Source organism: Pollicipes pollicipes, unplaced genomic scaffold (assembly GCF_011947565.3).
Source record: "Pollicipes pollicipes isolate AB1234 unplaced genomic scaffold, Ppol_2.1 Scaffold_3087;HRSCAF=3621_pilon_pilon_pilon, whole genome shotgun sequence".
NCBI lineage: Eukaryota > Metazoa > Arthropoda > Thecostraca > Pollicipedomorpha > Pollicipedidae > Pollicipes > Pollicipes pollicipes.
Window position 1 is genome coordinate 36,986,178 of NW_023596225.1, and position 23,434 is coordinate 37,009,611.

Below are 23,434 nucleotides of genomic sequence, written 5' to 3' on the forward strand. Positions count from 1 at the left end.
TTGCTTCCGCAATTTTGCACAGACATACATTACCCCATACGCTGCCATGACTCTCAGAGCGAGTCTATGTTTCTTGATTGTCTCAATGTGGGGGCCGGCTGTTCATACTAGCAAGCGGACACTCCACTCATGGTTCGTAATTGTAACCGAATATTCATTATTATGACCATTTTAACTTATTTTCTTTAGTAGTGTGCATGGATATTGGCTTCATTGCAACTGCCTCGGTTAATTATTAAGTGATAAAAGGCCAAATCTAATTTAACAGCTGATAATACGGCAGCGTAGGGTGATTGCAAACACTGCGCCGTTAATGTATATCATTCAGTAGTCGTTCTTGTTTACTGTAAAGGCTTTGGATGGTCAGGAGCGAAAGACGTGGGAGGGCGGAGTTCGTGGGTGGACGTGGGTGTCGAGTGGCCTAGACATATCTGGCAATTCGGACAAATATTAGTCCCGTATCCCGGTGAGTTGCTGCGATACCTATGGTGTGCATTGAAATCGGATCATTGTAAGGACGCGAAGAACTCGCCCCATCATGATTAAAGATGAAACCATGGAGCTAAAATGCTGGTACAGATTGGGGAACTGGTACTGTGTGCTTGCAACTGCTTGCCTATCGTGGTCTAAAAGTTGTTGGTATTGCGTGTTGAATACACAGGTTGAGCTTGTTTTGTGCTTCTGAAAAAATAGCTGAACCTTCCTGTCCCACTGATGAAACAATATTAGTCACTAAGTCTTTTGGTGATGTGAAATGCTTTATGAAATAGGCCTGATGATGAGCAAAACAGTTTCACAGCATACCTAATTTTTTCTCCTTTGGTGGTTATGTCCATACCAGATTTTTTCAGAACAGGCTTGTATGTTGCCAGTGGCATAAATGTATTTTTGCTGGATTGGTACCTATTGGTTGTCTCGGGTCCAGCATGTAATGCTGTTTTGGTGACTTCAGGAAGTGAATATTTTGTCCTTAGGCTTTCTTAAATCTGCTGATCCATAAAGTGGCATTGAAAATCTGTCTTCCAGATATTGAGCTTAATTTTATAGTTCAGTTAGGTTTGAAACTAATTGTCATGAGCTCCATATGAATTAGTTTATTATTGTTATGTTCATATATGTGGTGATGTCCCATTGCAGAGAACCTGGCTTTCATGCATTGGTGATGGCTAGCTGACAGTGACAGAGATGGAACTGCTCTAGACACATTTGATGAAAGAACATCTGAAATGGAGGATGTCAACAAGCAAGGTTCCCTGCCATTTGTTAGGCTTCCTGTAAGTATCTTGACAATATTATTAGGATAATGTTGTAGATGCAGCAATTTTTTATATAAGCAATAGTTCTGCTGGGTGTTATATAATAGCAAAGTGTTCTTTGATGTTTGTTCTCTTGCTAACATTGTTTGAACCTTGCCATTCAAAGATGATAGATCATTTATATGATCCTACTTTTTCAAGTTTAATATAGCAGACCTGCCTAATGGTCATTTTTCATCAAGCAGTGTACACTTAATAGCATGTCATGCAGTTGTGTGCCAGGGGCTGCGATTGTGACGTTAGCATCTGAATCTCTGATGCAAGCAGGATTGTAGGTTCCAGCTGCCTGTATGACAGACTGTCTTAAATAACTTGTTTGTTGTGATTGTGTTCCCAAGGTCACTGTGCATCATTTCTGCATGGTGAATTAGATGCTTAAAGTCAGCCAACTGTTGACAATATAAAGAATGTATGGCAAGAATGTAGAACTTGTTTGGGATGTTTGCCTCACAACAAGTGTTGGATGGAATCTATGTCTGGCTTCAAGCCAAGGGTTTATCATCCCTGACAGCAACTAGCAGCAATCAGTATGAAAGATGGCCATTTCATATGACCATAGGTGTATGTTGCATCAATAAACCACAAAGTTATTAGTATGAGTAAGTTTGTAGGCTGATGAGACTCAGTGTGAGCTGATCAGAAACATTGTAGCCTCAGCAGCCTGGGTTGGGTTACTTGGCAAGTGATGCTTTTGACAGGCATACATCATGGGAACCACTGGTCAGTTTGCATCATTATTTTCACATTTTCAGCATCTGGTGGAACAATTCTTGGAAATATGTTGTGAAATTTGCAATTTACTGAAATGTAGAATGTTTGATATGGCAGCATGTTCATGCAATGATGCTACATCACTACTGCTCACATCCTTATTTGATAAACATGGGAAACAAAAAATTGGGAATTGCAAAAAAAAATCAGGTCATATGTAGGAAACAGATCCAAATACTTTGGATCATGTGACCAAGGAATGCTGGCAAGAGGGAAAACTGACGGCCGTTTTGGGAAAGGGTGGGTCAATGTGTGCAGACTGCAGGCTCTCGCCTCTAATGGAGTGCGAACCATCTATCGTGCCATTGTCCGGCGATTTAAGAAATACGTCAGATATCGTCAGCGAGAACAGGCTGAGGGTGACATGAAACCAGCTGTGCCATGCAAGCGGAACGTGCCGTCCCTGCACGATCCCTACGTCATCCCGCGTGTCGCAGCGCCGGATATAGATCGGCAAGTCGGCAATAACGCCTTGTTCGGAGCCGGCCTCAAATGTGACAAGCCGCGACCTAAGTAACGCCACATTGGGCCATGCGAATTACATAGACACTCAGCTGAGCTCATCCTGGCTAATATCAATATACGGTACTAGCGTTGCCTTTTTAGATCTTACGCCGTGGTGGCGAAAAGATTTACTGTTCCAAACCAAATTCACGTGGCTCTTCGATTAAAATTGCCAGGTTTTGGCGGGCCAGCCAATATTCTAATCATACATTTGTCTAATGTTAGGGCGTAACACCAACGCACTGCTGTCTGCCAAACTCACGCAAGTCGAATATTTCGGTCCATCGATAAATTCAATTTATCTAGTTACATGGGTTACCCAAGATGGCTGTCTCCATTGGCTTACGATTCAGTATCATCTCTATAATGATAATGATCACGTCTGTTAGCAGCCGTTCTTTCCACACCGGAAAAGGCAAGTAGTTAAGCAAAAAGCCAAACAGGAGCAGTTGAGTAACTCGTTTTGTAATCTGACATCGGAGTATGTGGTAATCGGACATCAGAGTTTTCGTAAGCGGACATCGGAGTATTCCTGTCACCTGTTTTTTAAGAACATACTTCACCTAACGATCAACAGAAAAGGGCTAAATATGCATAAACAACGTGTACTGGATGTGATGGCGGTGTCTGTGTCGACAAGTGCTTAAAACATCATAATGTTGCAAAATAGCAGATTCTAACCATTGTATCCTTCGTATATATATATATATATATATATATATATATATATATATATATATATATATATATATTAGTGTGCGTATCATCATATCCAGCTGATCACTCACCAGCAGCGGCGGTTGGTGGGCAGGCCGTTGGTGGTATGCTTTGCCATTTTTAGTCCCACGGCATTCATGTTCTGTCAAGTATCCCCGTTGGATATAAGCAGGTGATCTAATCCCACTCAACCTTAAGGACCAGGGCGTTGTGGGCCAAATGCGGTTCTGGTTGTGCATGTCTCCTGGCTAAACTGCAATCTGGCTTCCACAGCTTGAAACCTGATATTGTCTCGTGCATTCTGCAGTCGTCGTTGCTGTCATGCAGTCGGTTTTTCCCAGAGCTGCGCCCTGGGAGCTTGGCTGCCCATGTTGTGCAGCGCATCTGTGTCCCTCCAACGACGCGAAACGTGTCACCCTCGGACGGGACCTGAAGATCACGGCTCTTCGGGTCCCGTCCAAAGATAGATGGTCCCGCTGTCACGTCGGTCAGCGGGACTATCTTTGTTATCTGCTGGGGCGGGATCATTGGATGGTGCGGCCGTGTTGCAACTCGCCTTCAGTGTTTCTGATACTTTGTGTAACATTCTCTTGGGAGCGGCTAGAAAAGTTTTATGTGCCTCTCAGGTGTTTTCGTTTTTATACTCATTGTCAGCGGCTGTCCGTTATGACCACCATTAACCGTTGACTTACATAATACCACGAATGCTTGGTGTGCGTATCCTGCGTTGGTGGGATTTAATGTGCATCCTGGAAAGCGGAGGGAACAGGTCCCATCGGTTGTTTGCAAGGGTACACATAACCCAAACGAGCATATCGAGCATATGGACTTCGTCTTCCTTTCATTGGAAACCAGACACGTCGTTAAAAATGAAAAATGGGTTTAAAAATCATATAAGTTACTGGGGCTAAGTAGCATTTGTGTTAGGAAACGTGGCGATAGCGTTGACGGTCAGGCACGGGTGATATTATCACCTGACTGTTCAGGTCAGGAGGTGTCCAAATCTGACATGACCCAGACAACACAAGCGTAGTCACCAATATCATATATAAAAGGCTCCTGGTGGCCTGCTGTCGCACTATGTTTTGTAACAGCTGTGCGTTCTGCAAGTTTTGTTTTGTTTTGTACTTAATGAGATGGCGGGTGTAAATGTTATCCCCGCTCTCCCCAAAGGTCGGGTAATTTTAAAATGTCGTCAAGAGTGTGTGTTAAGGAATTCGCGCCTGTTGACCGCTCGTCAGTAGTGAGCACGTGAAGGGAAATGACGTCACAGGAGAGGGCTCCAAGCAGAGAGTGGATGTCAGCCGCAGGACTCGCGGCCATTCCGGGCACGGCAGGCACCAGGTGTGGTGTACCGATTTTGGGGTTCGGCGCTACATCCTTTCCATCGGAAACAGGCCTCGGCTGAGTGCCCCCCCCCCCCCCCCCCAGACGGCACTCGCGTACTTAAGGACAGGTGTGACTGGAGCCAGTGACAGCAGGAGAAGCAATTGGCCTGGATAGGTCCCAAGAATCAGCGGGTCACCCCTCGCGCCTGGTCCCCTCGCGAGGCTGCCGGCCTGGCGTGTCTGGGGAATGTCATGTCTTCGCCGGTGACGGCCTGAGGTCGTCTCCTTCGACGCGAGGGAACCGTCTGTAGTTCCTGTAGTCATGCCTGAAGGTCTCAGGAGAGAGTTGGAGCCGGTTTTTTTATCCAAAACATGCTTTACCCAGCATACGTGCAATCTTATTAGTTAGTTTACATTAGTTTCGTCGGATTTTCCTGCCGGCCTGTAATCCTCCCGGACTTTGGGAGCTGCGGCCACGCAGAGGCGAGTTGGCCATCGCGGGTTTCCGGCCATTTGGGACCCAGATATTCCTAGGGTGCTCTTGACGGGTCATAATGAACCTCGCTTTCGCCCAGGGCTGGTCAATTTAGACTCATGGCCATCTCACAACTTCATGAACGCTTCAGTTTTGTTTACGCACTGAAACCTCTTTCTGAAATCTAATAAAATCAAAAATGACAAAAAAGCGATCTAAAATATATATGGTCTGGTCATGTCACATGCCCCCCCCCCCCCCCTCTCTCTCTCGGTCTCTTCTCTTTTCTCGCTGGTCGTCTTTCAGACGGCCTTTGACCATGTCGAGCATTGGACCCCGCGTGTCGTATATCAAGGTCCATTGGGGCGTCTCGTACCCCCGCCTGACTCATTGGACTGTTTCCGTGCCATGATTCCGCTGTCGGATTCCGGAGTAAAGCGGGCCATCCAGAAGCAGTGCCGCCGGCTTACGGCTCAGGGGAGCGGAGGTTGCGAGAGGATGTATAATGCAAGTTATGTCCTGTTCCGTGGACGTCGCGAGCGCGGTGTTAAATTTCAGGAATGTCGAGAGGGACGGGTCGTCCGACCCCCTTATAGCGCTGGGACGCCGTCTCCGTGCTCTTTTCGGGCCTGTCAACCGTATCAGTGCGTTCTGGCCGTCACAGAGCGTCCTGGCTGTCTAACGGATCTTGCATTGTTATCTCGAGTCCTTCGTACTGTAGCGCTATTCGAAACGGTACGTTATCTCCTTAGCGGCGCGAAACTCGCACATGAATATGAAACTAGGCAGTTATCGTCGGAGTTTTCCCCTTAATGTTTGCCGAGTCATCGCCGTTTTTATTTCCTTCTCAATGCGATGTGGAGTTCGGGTGCGCCATTGAGATGAACTGGACCATATGCCGTTGTTCGCTCGTCCTATAACATCCTGCGTCTCCCAAATGGATGGATGAAGATTAAACCGGCCATAATTAATGGCAGATCTCCCTCAATTGGGTCACGGTCTGCTTTGATCGCCATAAAACGAGGTTAGGAAGTGTTAGGGCTTCGATCGATTAGCGTAAATTCGCGATGAGATTTGGGGTGGTCGTTACCTGCGGCGTCCAAGTGCCGCATCAGGAGCCTTCGCGCACTCGCCCCACATCACTCAGCTGCCTCGAGGGACAGGCTGGCGTGGCTTGCGGCGCCGGGCTGGGTGAGGCTTGCTCGGCTCCGACCACCGGGCTACCCTCCGGGCATGGGCCTGACTGCGGCGCGGCAGGGCTCTTGCGGCCCTTTTTGAGTAACGACTTTCGGAATGGTGTGCACGGTTGTCGTGGGGCTTCCGAGTATCGGCTGCACCAGCATGTCGTGTGCACCCCGAACCCGTCACCTTTGCTACGCCGTTCCAGTGCCGAGCATTGTTTGCCTTCTTCCGCCACGTTTAGCCAGACGGAACCGCGAACGCGTGCGGAATGATCTTCGTGCCGTGTGTGCAATGTCGTGGACGCGGCCGCCCGGTGCTCGGTGCACCCGGTTTGTCCAGCCTCCAGCTACCTTTGTATAGCGGGCGCGCCAAGCAATGCGCAGCAATGGCAAACACCCATAATCAGTATCGGTGGACTGTGGAGCCAGCGCGGCGAGCTGTCTGGGCCGATTTAGGAGCGTAGTAGTACTCCGGCGGGAGCTCGGCACAGCGGCAGCCGACTGGCTGTTGGGTGTAGCTGGGCCTGTGTACCGAACGGCAGCGCTGCGCCTGAGCGCCGTTTCCCTCGCCGCCGCGACTGGGTGCTGTCCTAGCGCGGGACACGAACCGGGCCTGGCTGGGCTGGGCTGGGCCCATGCTATGCCACCCCTCCCGGCCGCGCCCGCCGCAGCCAGCCGGCCGCGCCCGTCCGCCACCAGCTGTCGTCCCGCCGCCAGCTGTGCGCCGGTCACGTGACGCGCCGGCCGCGCCCGCGCCGGCGTCACGTGACCGCGCGGCCATGGGCGGCACCTGTCGCGCCGCCGCCGTGCGTGCGAGCGCGGCAGCGACAGTTTCTCCGGCGGCGGCGCGCGCGATGACGGTGGAGGCGGGTGGCGCGCGCTCCCGCGCCCCGGGGCTCGCCCGCTGGCCCTCACCCTGCTGCCGGGTCAAGGTGAGGTCACGGGCTGCCCAGTCCGCGCCGGGGGTCAGGCGGGCGGCAGCCGGCTACAGGGAAAAGTGGACAATCCGAGAGCTGCACTTCCTGGTGGGGTGGTCAGGCTGCTTCTCTGGGACCGGTCTGTTTTCGCTCCAGCTTATCGGACCGCCACCGGGATCCCGGTGCGAGGCGGGGTTGCCGAACGCTGTCAGGGAAGGAAACGAAACGCAATCGGCGGCTGTCAGGGGAGGAAACAAAACGCAATCGGCGGCTGTCAGGGGAGGAAACAAAACGCAATCGGCGGCTGTCAGCGGAGGAAACAAAACGCAATCGGCGCCGCTTTTACCGCCGCGGAGATTGCATCGGAGCACTCCGCTTACGCCACGGGCGAATCGCACGCCCCTTGCCCGCCGAGGAGGAAGCGAGCGTCGGCGGCTGGCGCGCCCGGCCTGGCGTGGGAGCCCGGGCCCGCTGCGGCGCCCCGGCGTCGGCCCGTGTGCGTGCGCCGTGACCCGGCGGTCGCGATCTGCCGCGCCTCTCCGGAGGCGGGCCGACCCGCGCTCGGCGGCTGCGCATGGCCGGCCGGCCGTGCAGGCCTGACCTTTCGACCCAGAGCGTCGCCGCCGCCGCCGCCGCCCGCGCGCCGGTAATCGGACCGGTTGTTTGGAAACGCAGCGGCGTGGTCGTGGCTGAGCGGTGATTGCGGGATCGCTTCACGGCCGACACGGGTCGGTGTCTGTCTCCTCAGACACGGGTCGGTGTCTGCCTCCTCAGACACGGGTCGGCGTCTGCCTCCTCAGACACGGTTCAGTGTCTGCCGCCTCAGACACGGGTCGGTGTCTGCCTCCTCAAACACGGGTCGGCGTCTGCCTCCTCAAACACGGTTCAGCGTCTGCCGCCTCAGACAAGGTTCAGTGTCTGCCTCCTCAGACACCGACCCGTGTCTGCCTCCTTTTGCCAGGCTCTCTTCTTGTGGCTTCGGATTTCAAGCCCTTCGTGTGAAGCCGCTTCACATGCACCTCAACGGTAACATATAGGTCCCAGCCACGTCACGCCTTGGGGAGGGGACTCATGGTCAGTGGAGTTATGGTTCCAAAGTCCTGTCATAAACGCCGTCGCAACGGCAGGGCGCTCCGTCAATCTGTCCAGGAGTGGCCCCACGGCCGCGCCGTGTCGCTCTGGTCACCACAGTACGGCGGCTGCCCCGACCTCTCCGCGCTCGGATCCTCCAGTCCACTGTCGTCTTCTGCCGGTCTTCTTCCTAGTCTCGAGGATAACACGGCAGCAATTGCCCTTCCTCGGACCAGCGCTCGGTCGGAACAACAGCCACTCCACAGCCGAGAGCCGCGTCTGCCGCCGCCGGCCGGCTGCGGCGGACGCGACGCAGACGTGGTCTGCATGCCCGGCTGGGGCGGCGTCGCCCGGTCTGTGTGCCAGCTGCAGCCTGTCGGCCGGCGGGCCGGCAGCGACACGCCCGGCCATTGTGGCGGCGGCCGCGCCTCAGGGAAGTCCCCGGAGGCCGCTCCTGAGCGACCGGTGCACCGAAAAACGGGCGTCCTGCGACGGGGACCACGGAGCCGACCCTGTGACGCGGTGCTCGCGTTTTCCGCGCGTTCAGGTCAGCCACGGACACGCGTCCAGGTCGGCTGCGCTGTCTTCTTTGTGTGAAGCTGGCTGCTACTGGCCGGGCGGTCGGCCAGACCACCCGCTCCGGTGGGAGCTTCGCACTGGCGAGAGCGCCTCACAGGTGAGCCGTCGGTGCCGGAGACGCGCGCGCGCGCAGGCGGCGGTCGCGCCCGTTGACCTTCGCGCCGCTGCGCCACTGGCCCAGAGCCGGCCGGGTGGTTAGTCGGGCGCGGCGTCGATGCCGTGTCGAGCGACGTCACCTGCGGCGAGAGTACAGCTACGCGCGCCACGGGCGCCTGAGCAGCGCTTCACACCCGGCGCCGATGCGCCAGCGCCGCGCCGCGCCGCGCCTCGTCGCCTTCACGTGCCGCCGCCCGCGCGACCGCTGTCGGCTTTGTGAAGCCCGCTGCCTTGTTTGGACGCGGCGCGCTTCATTGCCAGCCTCCTGTCGGGAGACCGTTACGTTTTGCTATCGCCACTCGAGAACGCAGTCACGGTCGGCTGCGACCGGTGCCTTGCCGGCCCGCTGCAGACGCTCGGCAGCCGGCGCCGGCTTCGATCGGGTCATCGGGCCCAGCGACGGCGCAGCGCCACCGCAGAGATAAGTGTTATGGCATTCGAGGGCCACGCCATTTGCGTATCCCGCCGCCATTCAGCCATTACCGCCGCCATAAAGAAATCAGAGGCCACATGTTGGTGATTTCTAGAAATCATCTCCGGATCGTTTATCCGCGCGTGCGACAGCTAAGGTCATTACTGACGCAACCTCCGGCGCCGGTCATGTGCGGCCCGGCGACATCTGGAGTGCGTCGTGCCCAGACCTTGGGGACTGGTCGCAAACGCCGCGAAAAACGGGAGTGATAGCTGAGAAGCTGTGGCCGTAAAGCGTAGTCATTTAACAGGCGTAACGTTTGTGCGTGGAGGCAAACGAGTCAAAATGTTACTGGAGCCTCCAGTGCTGGGAGGGCTGGGCTCGGCCCTGCCGTGCACCACGTTCCACCTATTCCACGCATGCGGGCTGGTGGACGGGCGGACAATAAGCGGCGGATGTGCCGTCGGCCCGGGCGGCGCTGCCGGCTTTTTGTTTCAGCTGCCTCCGGGAACGGGGCCGCGTCGGCACCGCTGCCGCCTGGCCGGCGCGCTGTGCCGCAGCGCGCGGCTGCCGGCGGCAGCCCGCGCCTTGTTTGTCGGCGCCCGGCCGTGTTTACCGAACGGTGCGCCGTTCCGACCGAGTAGCGGGCTGCGCGCGCGCGCCGGAACGCGCCGCGCTGCGCCGCGACCTCGCCTCACGGGCCGACGGTTGCTAAAGCGGCGCGCGTTGCGCGCAGGATTGCGCAACGCTTGGGAAACTGGGACTTTGCTAAGATCTCGGTTTGGTTGGCGAGCGGAATGGGTCGGTCCTTTGTCCGAATTTATCGAGACTCGTGGCGCGCTACAAAGCGCGGCGTTTCGGACTGTTGGCCGGTGTGAATTGTGCCGGCCGCGCGTATCGTTGGCTCTGCAAGCTCCGAAGCGGTTTGGCCTTACCGAATCGACACTCACGCTCTCGCGTCCGGCCGGCGTGGCGTGTGAACACCGCCCGCCAGTTTGGCCACTTGCTCATTGAATCGTCCGCGCCAAATAAGGTCGCCGGGACCGTCTCGCGCGCCCCGTGCCCGCGATTGAAACGCCAGCGCTGCGGCGTATGCCCAGCCGCCCGCAGCCGCCGCGCGCCAAACGTCGCCGGCTTTTGTGTCGCGTCATTGTGCCGCGCGGGCTCTGAGTGCTTGTGAATATTGCCGCACGGGTCGCAATCGCCAAACACGGTCCGCAGGGAGAGAGAGAGGGAGAGCTGACCTTGCACGGGCGCCGCGTGTGCCGACGGCGGAGCTCCCGTCCTTGTCGGACGTCACCGTGCCGCGGGGGCAGCCCGGTGGAAATGGGTCGCGCGCGCTGGCAGCAGGCCGGGGGCCAGAGTGGCGGGCAGCGCACCCCACGTGCTGTCTGCGCCACGCCGGGTGACTGGGCCTTGTGGGCGCTGAGGTACTGGTGTTGGTCGCGAGAGCCGCGGTCCCCTGCAGAGGAGAGAGGTAGACGGAACGGCGGTGGTCTAGTATCACCAAAGAAACCCATGAGCCTTGGACTAAGGAGCGGATGAATACCACGAGGCTGTTACTCGCAAGCATGGGATACTGGAGACCAGCGAGTGCATTGATTTCCTTTTGTAGAGTCGAGTCCCCCCCCCCCTACATCAGTGTTTTTTTATTTGAGCAGGGGGCCTGTGGACCTTGTGTGGAACTGAATTCACTTCAGATCCGGGTCACACTGCCGAGGCTGTTGGAAAGGTCTCTTCCATCACTGCAAGCCAGTCACCGCACAGTGCCCAGCATAAGTGCAGATACTTCTACCGCATGAATTGCACGGCGACTGCCCGTACACAAACCATTTGCCAACTCAGTTTACCTCCATAATTTGCACTAACGGCTCACGATTGGAACGCCCAAGTGACATCAGCCGTATGTGACTCGTCTGTGGTGCTGAGATCCCTCGGTCGTGACCTCATGGCTCAGGTCGGCCCACGCTGTCTGCCGGCGCCGGTACTGGACCTGTCCTGTTACGCCCACGACATTCCGCACTCGCCGCGTTCTCCCAGGTCGTCATGTGGCTCAACGCTCCAAAAAAGCACGCTCGCCGGCTCGGCGAGCTCTCCAGTGCCCACATTTTTTCACAGGTTCCGCCGACGCCGGTTTAGCGACATTTTTGGCCGGTTTTCCTTGTTTGGAAAGGTTGCGCCGTCAGCGGCCGTGCTGGCGGATTGGGCCGGTCGGCCCGGGCCCGGCCGCCCCCGCGTCGCCTGCAGCTGATCATGAGCTCACGAGCTCACCGGTCGGCGCGGCCGCGCTCGGCTCCCGGATCCGACCGCGCGCGGCGCGACAAATACGTCAGAGGCCCGGCTGGCCAGCCTTTTGGGGCGGCCACGATGCCATCAGCCGACTTGGCGGCTCCCGGCGGCGGCGGCGGCGGCGGCGGGGGTGCTGCCAACGTGTCGGACCATTCAAAACAAGCGGCTGGATCGGGCCCGGGGCCAGGGCGCCGGCCGCAGGGCGCCGGCGACGGCCGGTCTGGCGGCGCCGTCCGCGGCCCGGGAGACGCGGCGCGCCAGCGGGAGGACGGGTTCGAACGCTGTGACGTGGCGCTGATCGGGGGCTATCGTGTGTGCCGATCGCGCGGCCAGGCGCCCCCCCCCCCCCCCTCCCCGAGGTCCGGTCGAAATGGCAGTAGTCGCGTGGGCTCGCCTTGTTTGGTGTTGCAGGCGCAGCCGACTGCCCCATTTAAGCCAAACTGCCTCTGCGAACGCTGGCTTGCTGTGTTCGTTGCGGCCCATTATCCACCTTTTTGTTTGCATTAAAAAATGTAAGATGATGAAAAACATCATTCGTGATGACGAAAAATGCATGAAAAACATCATTCATGATGATGAAAGATGCATGAAAAACATCATTCATATTTCTATGAAAAGATGCCGAACACCGTGCAAAATACGGGACGAGTAGGTAGCGTCGAGGAGCAGCCGGCCTGGTGTGGGTGTGGGGGGGGGGGGGCGGAGAGCGTCCGTCCCGCTCCGCCACAGCACACTGACCGCACGCCGAGCTCGCGCTTCCTCCGGCGCCCTATCTCGTGCGGCGGCGGCCGGGATCAGACGGCGGCGCCGCGGCGCTGCTTCCGCGCGGCCTATCGCCGCCGCCATGGCCCTCCTTCCGTCCGGCCTAGCGCCGACGCCTCTGCTGACGTCCCGCCCCCCTCCGTTGCAGGACGCCACGGTCAGCGAGTCCGAGGACACCGATGACGTCACTCCGCCCAGTCCGTGAGTGTTGTGCGCGTCGCCGGCGTTTCTCCGCGGCCGGCATCTGGGAGCGGAGGCACGCGCTCGCGGGTATACGACTGCACATTTTCACACGATACAGCGTAGTGTGCGTGATCACTAATGCGGAGATAACGTCCAGATACTAGGAGACGCCGACTGTCCCGTGCATACATGCGCAGGAGCAGGAGCGCCCTGGACACGGGAGCTCCCGCGCGTGCCGATGTGTAACCGAACGCCGCGCTCGCACCAAGCCCACAGTTTGATGGATGGAATCACTTTTTTGTCATCTGCTTATTTGTTCACGTATCGACTCATAATGACATCCAATTAATACACCTGCCGTAAGCGTGATACAAATTGCGGCCGAGCGCCTTCAGTAGATGACATGGGCAGGGCTCGCGTGGCGCCGCGGCTCATGCTCACGACACGCGGTGATGCGCGCGTGCCCGGCCGCCGTGGCGCGTTGCACAAGTGTGCACTCACGCATGCACGCAACGGGACCGTGACGCCGGCTGGCAGACGCGGCCCGCGCTGGCCGGCCACCCGCCCGGTCCCGCCCCGCCCCGCCCCGCCCCGCTCCGTCAGCGTGGGGCGCGGCGGGCGGCGGCGTGGGCGCATGGTGCACCCGGGCGGGGCTGCTGGGTGTTCGAAGGCGTGGATGTGGGATGCGCCGGCGCGCGGGGTTTTCGTGCGTGGTGGCATTAGGCTTAGGTTCTTCCTTGTGTGAGTGCCGGGGTACACTGTGGCGTGTGTATGGGGTGCACCGCGATGTGGGTGTGGGGTGCACAGTGATGCGAGCGTATCATGCCATGTGACTTAGTGCCGGGTGCGAGGGTTTGCGATGCCCGGTCCTGGTGCAGGAGGGGACGCCACGCGGGCGTTGGGCGCGCGGGACGCGCTGCGGCCCGGCGGCGCAGTTACAGCGGCGCTAGCGGTGCTGCCGCCCGGCGCCGATCTGTCAGTGGGAGCGGACGGGGCGGCCATCTGGCCCGGCCCGCACGCAGCCAGACGGCGGCGCGGGCGCGGCGCGACACGCGCACGACACATGCGACGCGCGTGCACGCGGCGCGCCGTGCATGCGAGCCGTGCGCGATGGCTGTGCGCCGTGCGATTGTGCAACGGTGGAGCAGCGCGCGCGCCGTGCGCTCCGTGCTGGCTGGCCATACGCGGCTCCGCAAAGTGCGGCTGCGGAGCAAGCGCACACCTGTACGCACGCTTCATGTGTGGCGACCACCCCGGTATGGGAGTGAGCGTAGCTCTACACGCACGTGCTACGCGTAGTTACCCGCAGCCCTGGCCCCTGAAGGCGCAGTTGTGTCCTGTCTGTTCTGTGGAGCGAGGGAGGACGCAATACTGCACCGTGTGTGTAATGTATTACTCATGCGGATGTTTGACTAGTGTACGCCGCACAGGTGATGCGCGTCGGCGGTATCGTCTGACCGATGGACTCTTCATAAACACACGTGACGCTACGCGACGAGAGCTGCGAGAGCGGCGATAACAGCTGGCGGGACGTTTGCGTGTGAATGTAAAGTATTTAATCGCAGCGTGACGCGTCTGCGGGGACGACGCGCCATCGGTCCGATCTGTTTCCTGATAGGTGTGATCTCTACGGCAACCCATGGTCCGGTCCACGTACGCACGTACGGGCGACCGCGTCATTTGGGCACCGCTGCGCAGTGGACGTACCCTGTGACGATGCGACGCGTTGTGTTCCATTTCTGGGACTTGCAGCATATGGAGTCACTCACGGCTAATATTAGCATTCGGTGAAGTGGCGCTGTGCTCGGCTGAACCGCACCGGTAGCATATTTGGCGTGCTGCCACAGCAATGCCCGGTGCGGCTACAAGCGTGCCGGGAAGCTCAGCCGAGCGCTGAAGCGCGCCGCCGCGTGTCGGCTCCGGCTCGGGCTCCGGCTCCCGCTCCGGCAAGGTCTCAAGCACCGGCTCCGGCTCCGGCTCCGACAAGGGCTCCAGCAACCGCTCCGGCTCCGGCTCCGGCTCCGGCTCCATCTCCATCTCCTCCGACAAGGGCTTCAGCACCCGCTCCATCTCCGGCTCCGGCTCCGGCAAGGTCTCCAGCACCCGCTCCCGCTCCGGCTCCGGCTCCGGCTCCGGCTCCGGCTCCTGCTCTGGCTCTGGCTCCGGCTCTGGCTCGGCTCGGCTTGGCCCGGCTCCAAACCGAGCCGTGTTGCGCGCGCGCTCCTCTCACGCCTGAGCGGCGGCGCGGCTGGGGACGTGCGGACGGACGGCCAGCACGAGCGCCAAATTTGGCGCCGCGCCACCCGCTGCGTCCCATTTGGTGCCGGGAGTAACGGGGTAGCTGGCCGCCGCAGCGCGACCGAAGGTCGCCCGGCCCTGGGTCCCCGGGTATGACGTCAGCAGTGACGTCAAAGGCAGCCTCCGGGAGACGTCATCCGTGGATGGGGAGAGGCCGCGGTTGTCTTCGGGAAGGTTGGGGATCCACAAGGCGTTCCTCGGCGTCGGACGTTGACGCCACGTCTCCGTTTGGGCCGACACGCGGTGACGTGGCGGTAGATCGCACGTGCCGGAGGGTCCCTCGTGCTCGTGCATCTGAAGGGTGCACGGGTCGTACCGTGCAGTGCCTGGGGACGAGGTGTTGATTGCCGCTCAGTGCCGAGTGGGTGTCCTGACACGGTACAGCGCATACTTCTGCAGTGAGGCGGCCCACTTTCCAAGCAACGATTGAGCAATGTTTGGGCGTGGTCTTTGATCTTCTCTGTAAGGCGTGGGTGCCGGAAGGCGGTAAGCCAAAAGAGGAGCTTCTGTTGTACCTAGAAACGATGTGGGAAATGTATGTCCCAGGGCGTCTTGGTTCCGCGACCGGCCGCCCTAATATGATTATCTCAGGGTCGCAGTAAACTCGGCAGCCGCCAACTTCTTCCGGGTGTGGACGCTTGCAAATGGAACTTGGACGTTGCACCAGCCCTCTGATTACACCTCCTCCAACGTGGGCCTTTCAACCGACTCGTTCGCACTGTTCGCCGAAGAGCGCCGGCTTACAGCGCTCCAAGGGCCCATCGTGCGGCCTGGCGTGGGCCCGACGTGGGCCCGACGCCAGCCCGACACCTGCCCAACACCGCCCCTGCATGTGCCCGACGTGGGCCCCACGGCAGCCCGACACCTGCCCAACATGGCTCCTGCGCGTGCCCGACGCCGGCCCAACACTGGCCTGGCGTCGACCATCGGCAGAGCCGACGCTGACCCGCCTTAAGGTGTCGCACATCCTGCACGGTCGACCACCGCCGCCGCCGCGTCGCTCCACCGCCCCAGTCGACGAGCGGCGCCGCTCGCGGGCTGCCAAGGGCGGCAATGGGCCGCGGCGCCGACTGCGCTCTGACCCCGTGACCTCGGGGCGCCGCGCGCCGCCGACCGTGCCCCGCGGCGACCGGCGTGACCCGCCGACCCTTGCAACCGGCCGCCGTGCGCCGCTGTTTGTGTTGGCCGCGGCCGGCGCTGCCGACCGGCGTAAGGACGGCCGGTGTCGGTACCTGAATATGGCGCGGAATGCCCCGCACCTGGCTCCGGCCTCAACGGAGGCCGCATGCAGCCAGGCCCTAAAAGGTGCGTGACCTGGTCCAGCGCCGCCGCCGCCGCCGCCGCCCGTGACGGCGCCCGCGCGCGATGGTCCCTGCAGAGCGGCAACCACTGACCACTGCTGTCAGCGGCGCTGTCCGACCGGACGGCGACGGCGGCGGCGACAGCGCGCGCGGCGCCCGTCCGTCTGCCGCGGCCGCCACGCAGCCGCGCGCCGGCCGCCTGCCAGCCGTCCGCCGGCCGGCCGGCCGCCGATGCCCAAACTAGGCGGCCGGCGCGGCGGCGCTGGCGGCGCGGCGGCGGCGGCAGCGGCGGCAGCGGCGGTCGGGAGAGAGCAGCCGTCAGTTGGCGCAGGTGAGCCGAGCGGGGCGGGTCGGAGAGTGACAGCTCCACTCCAGTGTCGGCGCAGACGGGCTGCCAGGTCGGAGCGGGGCATGTGCGAGGTGCTGTGAGCTGGCTGTCCCGGGCGGTGCCGCGCTGATCGCTAGATCTCACCCGACGGCCACCATGGGTGTGCAGCATGTGCGGATCAACTTCAAATAGTAAGTAGCGCAGCTGACGCGCAGATAGTAGCCTGGTGCTGGCACGGGCTCGGTGGGGCTGGGTGCCGGACTGGAAAAGTGCGAGAGCTCCTGGGTGCGGAGGTGCGGTGTGCTGTGAGGTTGGCAGCACGCCCGCGTTTCTGGTCGTGCATCGTTGTGCTTCTGGCGGTGTTATTTCAGTGGGTGATGTCACTGGGCTCGGGTTTTTACTACAGATATAGACACTGCCGATCTCGAGAGCCGATGGGGTGGAACCTGGGCACGTTGTGCTCGCCCTTGGGTGGAACCTGGGCACGTTGTGCTCGCCATTGGGTGGAACCTGGGCACGTTGTGCTCGCCCTTGGGTGGAACCTGGGCACGTTGTGCTCGCCCTTGGGTGGAACCTGGCACGTTGTGCTCACCCTTGGGTGGAACCTGGCACGTTGTGCTCGCCCTTGGGTGGAACTGGGCACGTTGTGCTCGCCCTTGGGTGGACTTCGTTTGCCCGTGCTGGTCTTGGATCGAGACTCAGCCACGTTAGCCCGGAGAGATAGCTCGCCTGTGTGAACCGACCTATTCCCCACCGCTCTCTGTTTCGTCGAAACATTTTTGTTTTACCTAAGTCGAATGTGGTGTTCGGCGAGCATTATGCCCGCCCCGGGGTGTGCGCACAGCAAGCACATGTTAAGCGGGGTCTGTGATAATCCTTTATGATGGGGAATGCCTCATGAGCTCATTTCGAGTGTCTGCGATAGTTCGCTTTGACCGGAGGCGCCCGTGATTAATCCTCGCCGTTCCGAATCGCCTGCCTGTCATTGACAACAATGCCAAAGATATCACTCGTCGGCTCTTGTCACAGATAATCAGCGGTGGCGCCGGGCGCGTCACACATCGATGTCCCACCCCTATCGCAGATCTCCGGGCCGACCGAGACCGGCGCGGCCTCGAGTCGCACCACGCCCGTGTGCGGAGCTTTGGCCCACTCTGTCCTCCTCCCCCCGCACACCCTCCTCACCCATCCGGCCTCTCCCCGGCCGGCCTCTCCCCCGCCAGCCGAGTACGCCGTTGACCGGAGCGTGGCGCGGGCGGCCGTGCTTGGCCACGAGCCACCTGCCGGCACCGATTCGCTCTCCGGCCGTGCCTGGTGTCGGGGCTGGGGGCTCGGGTCGACATCCGGCCGGGCTCCGGTCCGCGCCGCCGCCGGCCTGTTCGCTTATCGTTATGTGGGTTAGTGACCGACCGGGTGCCGGTCACGTGGGGCGAAGGTGGCGCGCGGCGCTATGTTGGCGCAAGTGGTTTTTCGTGTGGGTAGGCCAAGCATAGAGGTTTGCTACCTGAGATACAACCCGGAATCAGGAGCCGTGTTCGTGTGCTAAGGCTAAGTTTAGTAAACAGGACAGGAATCCACGCTATCAGTTAATCCATGGTATTTGCTTTTCGAACTGGGTCGTTTTGTGAGCTGTCGGCAGGAGCACGTTTCTACAATACCCAAGCACGTCAACGACCGATGGTCATGACAGCTGTCTTGTCTCCTTTGTCTTAACGCCCACATCGTGCTCTTTGTCTTTGCCCTTGAGCTTGCTGTCATTGTCCGCTGTGTCGTACAGCGGCGTAACAGCAGCACGTGTGTGAGCCGGGCTCTGTGGCGGCCGCTTCCAGTCCCACAACTCGAGCAGAGTTCGGCACTTATCCGGGATGTCGAGACCAGCGATCGCCGAGACTATCCCGGGCTGCGACGGGCGCCGCGTCGTTGGGCACCGATCGGCGCGGGCGCGCCGCGCTGGAAACCGCGACTGCCGTTCAGCCTTGCAGGCGCCTGTACGTTCCCGCGCACCCCGGAACCCGTTCGCCGTCACGTTTGGCCGTTTGTGTCGTCGGACGGCACTCTCGTGTCCACTTTCTCGCCTGTGCATGCGCCCGGCGGCGGCGCGGACGCGGGGGCGCGGCGGAACCGCCGCACGCGCGCGCCGCGCTCCCGCCGGAGATGGCCCGGCGCCGCACGCTTGCGCGCCCCCGGCGACGGAGCGGGTCGCGACATCCCGTCGTTTGCGGCGGCGGTGAGCGCGCCGGCGCCGGCGGCGGCCGGCCGGCAGCGCTGCGGCGAGCCCCGGACGCCGTATTTGGCCCGGCGGACGGCGCTGACGCGGGGCGACCCCCGGCCGGCGACGGATGCCACGCGCCGCATTAGGCTCTGCCACTCCCGCCGCCGCCCCCGGCCGCCGGCCTTCGCGGGCGGTCACTCCCGGGGAATTGTGAGCTGCTGCGGGCGTCGCGATCACCCTGGCCACAGTGACCCCGCACAGTGTATCGTCTTGTGTGGTTTCTGATTTGGTAACTGGCGTTGCCAGCGGTCGGCCGGTCAGCGCGGCGGAGGAGAAAGGGCTGCGATTGCTTTTCAAGGCGCCCGCGATCCTGCTAGACTGGGGTTTGTGTGCCACTGTCCGGGGTGAGTGTTACTAAAGCCCGGGCCACGTTGCGTCAGCGATGATATCGCCGGTTTCTATCGCTTGTGTTGACTCTTGTCAAGGTGAGGCGCTGTTTTCTCCTGGCCCGGTCAGCTCACCCACGCTCGACGTGCGCCGTCTGCCGGTGGAGCGCCGTCAGCCCCCGGCTGGCTCCATACCCCATACCCCGAGAGTCGGTACGGGGCGCCAGCGGGGTGCCTGCTCAGATGACGCGCACGGCCGCGCGCGGGTGATTTTCGCCAGCTACCACTGGCGTGACTCATCCACACAGCAGCGGAGTGGGCCGGCGTGGGAGCCGCGCCCGCCGCGATCAGAGCCGTCCCCGGCTGGGCCTCGCTGGCGCGCCGCCGCTGTGCGAACTGTGCCGGTCTCGCCGTCCTCGTGGCGAGCCCGCGGCGACACTGATCGAGTGCGAAACGTGCCCGCCGCGCGTGGATCCCGGCGGCGGCCGTGGCTGACACGGCCGGGCGCGGCGCGGTGCTGGTCGGGCTTTCCCACGCGGCCAAGTTTGCCCCGTGGGACGACGGGCGGACCAGTGACTGGCGCGAGCTGACGCCGAGCTTGGCGGTGCTCAGTCCCGTCAGCTCGCGGTCGCTGAGCCGTGAGCGTGGCCGTGGGCGATACCGTCGGATGTGACCATGTTCGGGCGCCACCGAACCGCCTATCGGGCCTGCTGTGAGCACGCCCCCGGCTCGCTCCGTGCCGCGTGGGCTGTGGGCCGGTGCAGGTGCCGCCGTTCGTGCCGTGCCCGGTCGGCGCCGGGCCGGACTTGATGGGGCTCCGCTGCGGGCCCCGCCGCCGGCCGGCCACCGAAGTGGGCCGCCTCCCCCGGTGCCGCCGCCGCCGTGTGAGGGTGCCGGCCACCGAACGGCGGCGCCGCTTGCCACGGCTGTGACGGATGGCCGCGCCCGGACGGCCGCGGCCGGGCAAGGTCAGGCTGGGGTGGTGCGGTCTCTGGCCGGGCGCGGGGGGTGCGGTCATTGGGTGCAGGCTGGCGCGCGGCCACCGCCTCCACGGCGTCGTGGCCTGCTGACCTGATAACATAACCGGCCGCGGGGACTCAATGGCCCGGTTTAGCCCAATCCCCCCCCCCCCCGTGCGCGCAACCCTGCCACCGACCTGCTGTCGTCCCGGCGCCGCCGTCGACGTCTGGCCGATCCGTCGCGGTCGGCTGACGCGGCCGGCCTGTGGACACAGAGCGGGCCGCTGACTTGCAATCGCACTGACCTCGAACACGCATGTGGAAAGCATGTGGCGTGCTGCCGGCCGGATACCGCCGGCCGAGGAGGGCGGCGGCGCGTCGGCCCAGTGGGCGGCGCGAGGCGGGGTCACCGACCGGGCGCCGGCGCCACCGGGCCGCCGCTGCTCCGATGCCGTCGCGGCGGACCGCCGTGAGAATGCGGCGGCCGGCCGTCGCCCCGTACATTATTTTAGGAATGGGCGGAGGGCGCGAGGGAGTGCTGTTGACGACGGATGTAGTGTGTTTGTCGCCGTTGTCGCGGTAACCACGCGGACGCCGCCGGAGCGGAAGATGCGGAGTGCATGCGGATGTGTGAGCGCTCCGCCGCTTCTGACAGCGTGCACGCCTTCTGTCCGTTGCAGTCCCAGCCGGGAGTGTGTGTATGCGGTGAAGGGGTCGGCGCTGGTGGTGCCGCGCGGCCGGAGCCCGGCTCCGCCCGGCGGCGCCAACACCGGCTCCGGCTCCGGCTCCGACATCCAGCGGCACCTGCAGGACATGCTCAGTCTGATCCGGCCCGACGACAACCTGCGAATGGTGAGTGAAATCGGCGGCACGCGCTCTCTCCGGCTCGCTCGGCGATGGCCGGCGCCCGGCGCCCATCTGGCTGCGGGCCGCCGGCATTTACATGGGCGGCCATTTGTCGCGGGAACGGTGGTCGCCGCTGGGAACGGAGCGGTCCGGCCGGCTGGCAGGCGAGGCGGCGTCCGCCAGGTCCCGTCAGGGCCTGTCAGCGCCCCAGCTCTCGTCAGCGCCCGTCAGCTCCTGCTAGATCCCGTCGCCTCCACCCCCCCCCCCCCCCCCCACACTCTCGTTAGCGCTCGCCAGATCCTACCAGCGTTTGTTGGCTCCCGCCAGATCCGGTCAGCGCCCGTCTGCTCCCACCAGCTCCCGTTAGCTCCCGCCAGCTCCCGTTAGCTCGCGTCAGCATCTGCCAGCTCCCGCCAGCGCCCGCCAGCGTCCGTCAGCTCCCGTCACCGCCCCCAGCTCCCGTCAGTATCCGTCAGCTCATGTCAGCTCCCGCCAGTGCCCGTCAGCTCCCGTCAGCTCCTGTCAGCTCCCGTTAGCTCCCGTCAGCTCTCGCCAGGACCTGTCAGCTCCCGCCATCTCCTGTCAGCTGTCGGTATTGGTCCCGAGCGCGCCGACTATGGCGGGCGTCGGGTCGAGCGGACCTGTGTGGCGCGGTGTGGTGACGGGTAACCGGGAAAGGTTGCATAGCAAAAGATCGCCGGATAAAAGTACGTAAGGGATAAATGCCGCATGGATACGGATCGCATGGATAACGGTGCTATGCGAAAAGTCAGGTACAGATTGTCTCCCCGAAATCGTTTGAAATGAAATTGGTAGTGACATTATCTCATCAGGGATCATACGGAATAAAGTCAGGCATGCATGCATGACCACGGAGCGTAGGAGGGCATAACTATGCATGACCATGGAGCGTGGGAGGGCATAACTATGCATGACCATGTATGGCAGGTGTAAAGATCACGGCTGTACGCGATTAAGTTCACGGCGTACACTGACCATGCATGGCAGGTGACTCCGTCCCTTAAATGGGCGCTCGTAGGTGGACACGACGACTTGTGGCTATAGCTAGACCGACAGGCGGCGGGGCCTGCATTCTTTAGTTCCCACCCTGTGGTGGGAACATGAATGGACGGGTGCCGGGCGCCGCCTGAAGATGGAGCGGAAGCCAGACATTTGACTCTGCTGGATAGTCGGCGTTTTCTCCTCGGAGACATCCTGCCAGTGGCAGAGCCTTCCAGAAATTCTGGGGACGAGCACAGACTTCCAAAGATCGGTGTTCTCGACACAAGGCTGGGAGGCGCCATATAGTAGGCTTAGCGATGTGCATGGGTCCAGGATTTGCCGGATGGTCGCCACAAATCCGGCCAGATGGCGGCCTTCGTCTTCTGGTCCGTGGTCCTGTGTTCCATCACACCGTGAGGTGTCGTGTGGAAGCGTGTTTAGAATTGGCAATGGTCAATTCTGACCCGCTTAGCAGTGCACTCTGACCCGCTTAGCAGTGCATATGGCTTTTCTGGTAACGTTCGGGTGGATGCCTCAAGACTTTGTATGCGCTTTTCTAGTACGGTCGATCAAGATACTGGAAAATGGCTTCTACGGACAGAGAAGTCGTGCTCTGTGGGCTAATGGTCCTGTGTCGCCAGCATATGTGTGGACGTGTGCGCAATAATTTGCATGTATAAGCGTTGCGGAGCTGCATTGTGCTGAGTCGATCGACGACCGATAGCTTCGAATAGCCCGCTATGCTATGCGAGAGCAGGCCCGTATCGCATGTGCAAAAACCCAGCGCGGGCTGGGTGCTTGTGGGCCCGGTCTCGATCCGCCACAATCAGGTCATCGCTTTCCACGGCTCTGTGCCGATTTGTTGCTGATTGTTTCCGTCTCAGATACCGGTTTCTCCGACCGCTAACGGCTGCGTGGAGGCCAGATCGATGCTGTTGGCTGTGGTATCTTCGCTGCGTCGCCGGTCTCCTTCCGGGCTTGTCATGGGTAGCGTAGCGTCCTGGAGCCCCGCTCACGTGCCGCAGAGGGTCGGCCGGCGGCTTCCTGAGAAAAGCCCCGCCGTGCGTTTCCTGTGAGGTGTCCCGGAGGCGGGCGGGGGGGGGGGGGGGGGGAGGGGGCGCCGTTATCCTGCCTCCCGGAGCCCGTGTCCGGGACTCTGGTCCGTCGAGCGGGGCGCCCGGCGGCCGACTCGCCCCCGAGCTGTGCACGCCGACTGTGCACTTTGCACCGGCTAGGCACCGCAGGCGCAGGCCTGACGTACAAGCCTTCCGCCTCAGCAGAAGTTTCCCACATACGCATGGCATTCGCCGTGTGTTTGAAGGCGATGGGTTGGACAAAGGGGTCCTGACCAAGCGTCAGTTGAACGATCCCAACACGGAGGCGCAGAGCCGGCGGCGGGCGTGGGGTGCGACGGCCGCACTCGTGTTCCGTCAGCTGGCGC

The 23,434-nt window shown here is 61.2% G+C and overlaps 1 protein-coding gene across 1 annotated transcript in view; it reads left to right on the plus strand.

Moving 5' to 3' along the window:
- The first annotated feature begins 373 nt into the window (after nt 1-373).
- The window catches only part of LOC119090092 (protein phosphatase Slingshot), a 36,808-nt gene continuing 13,747 nt past the window's right edge, over nt 374-23,434 (plus strand). Inside the window, exons 1-4 of the mRNA XM_037212885.1 lie at nt 374-466; nt 1,138-1,274; nt 12,627-12,679; nt 20,826-20,997. Of these exons, the coding sequence (XP_037068780.1) occupies nt 1,227-1,274; nt 12,627-12,679; nt 20,826-20,997 (273 nt within the window). The 5' untranslated portion in view covers nt 374-466; nt 1,138-1,226. The remainder of the gene's footprint in view (nt 467-1,137; nt 1,275-12,626; nt 12,680-20,825; nt 20,998-23,434) is intronic.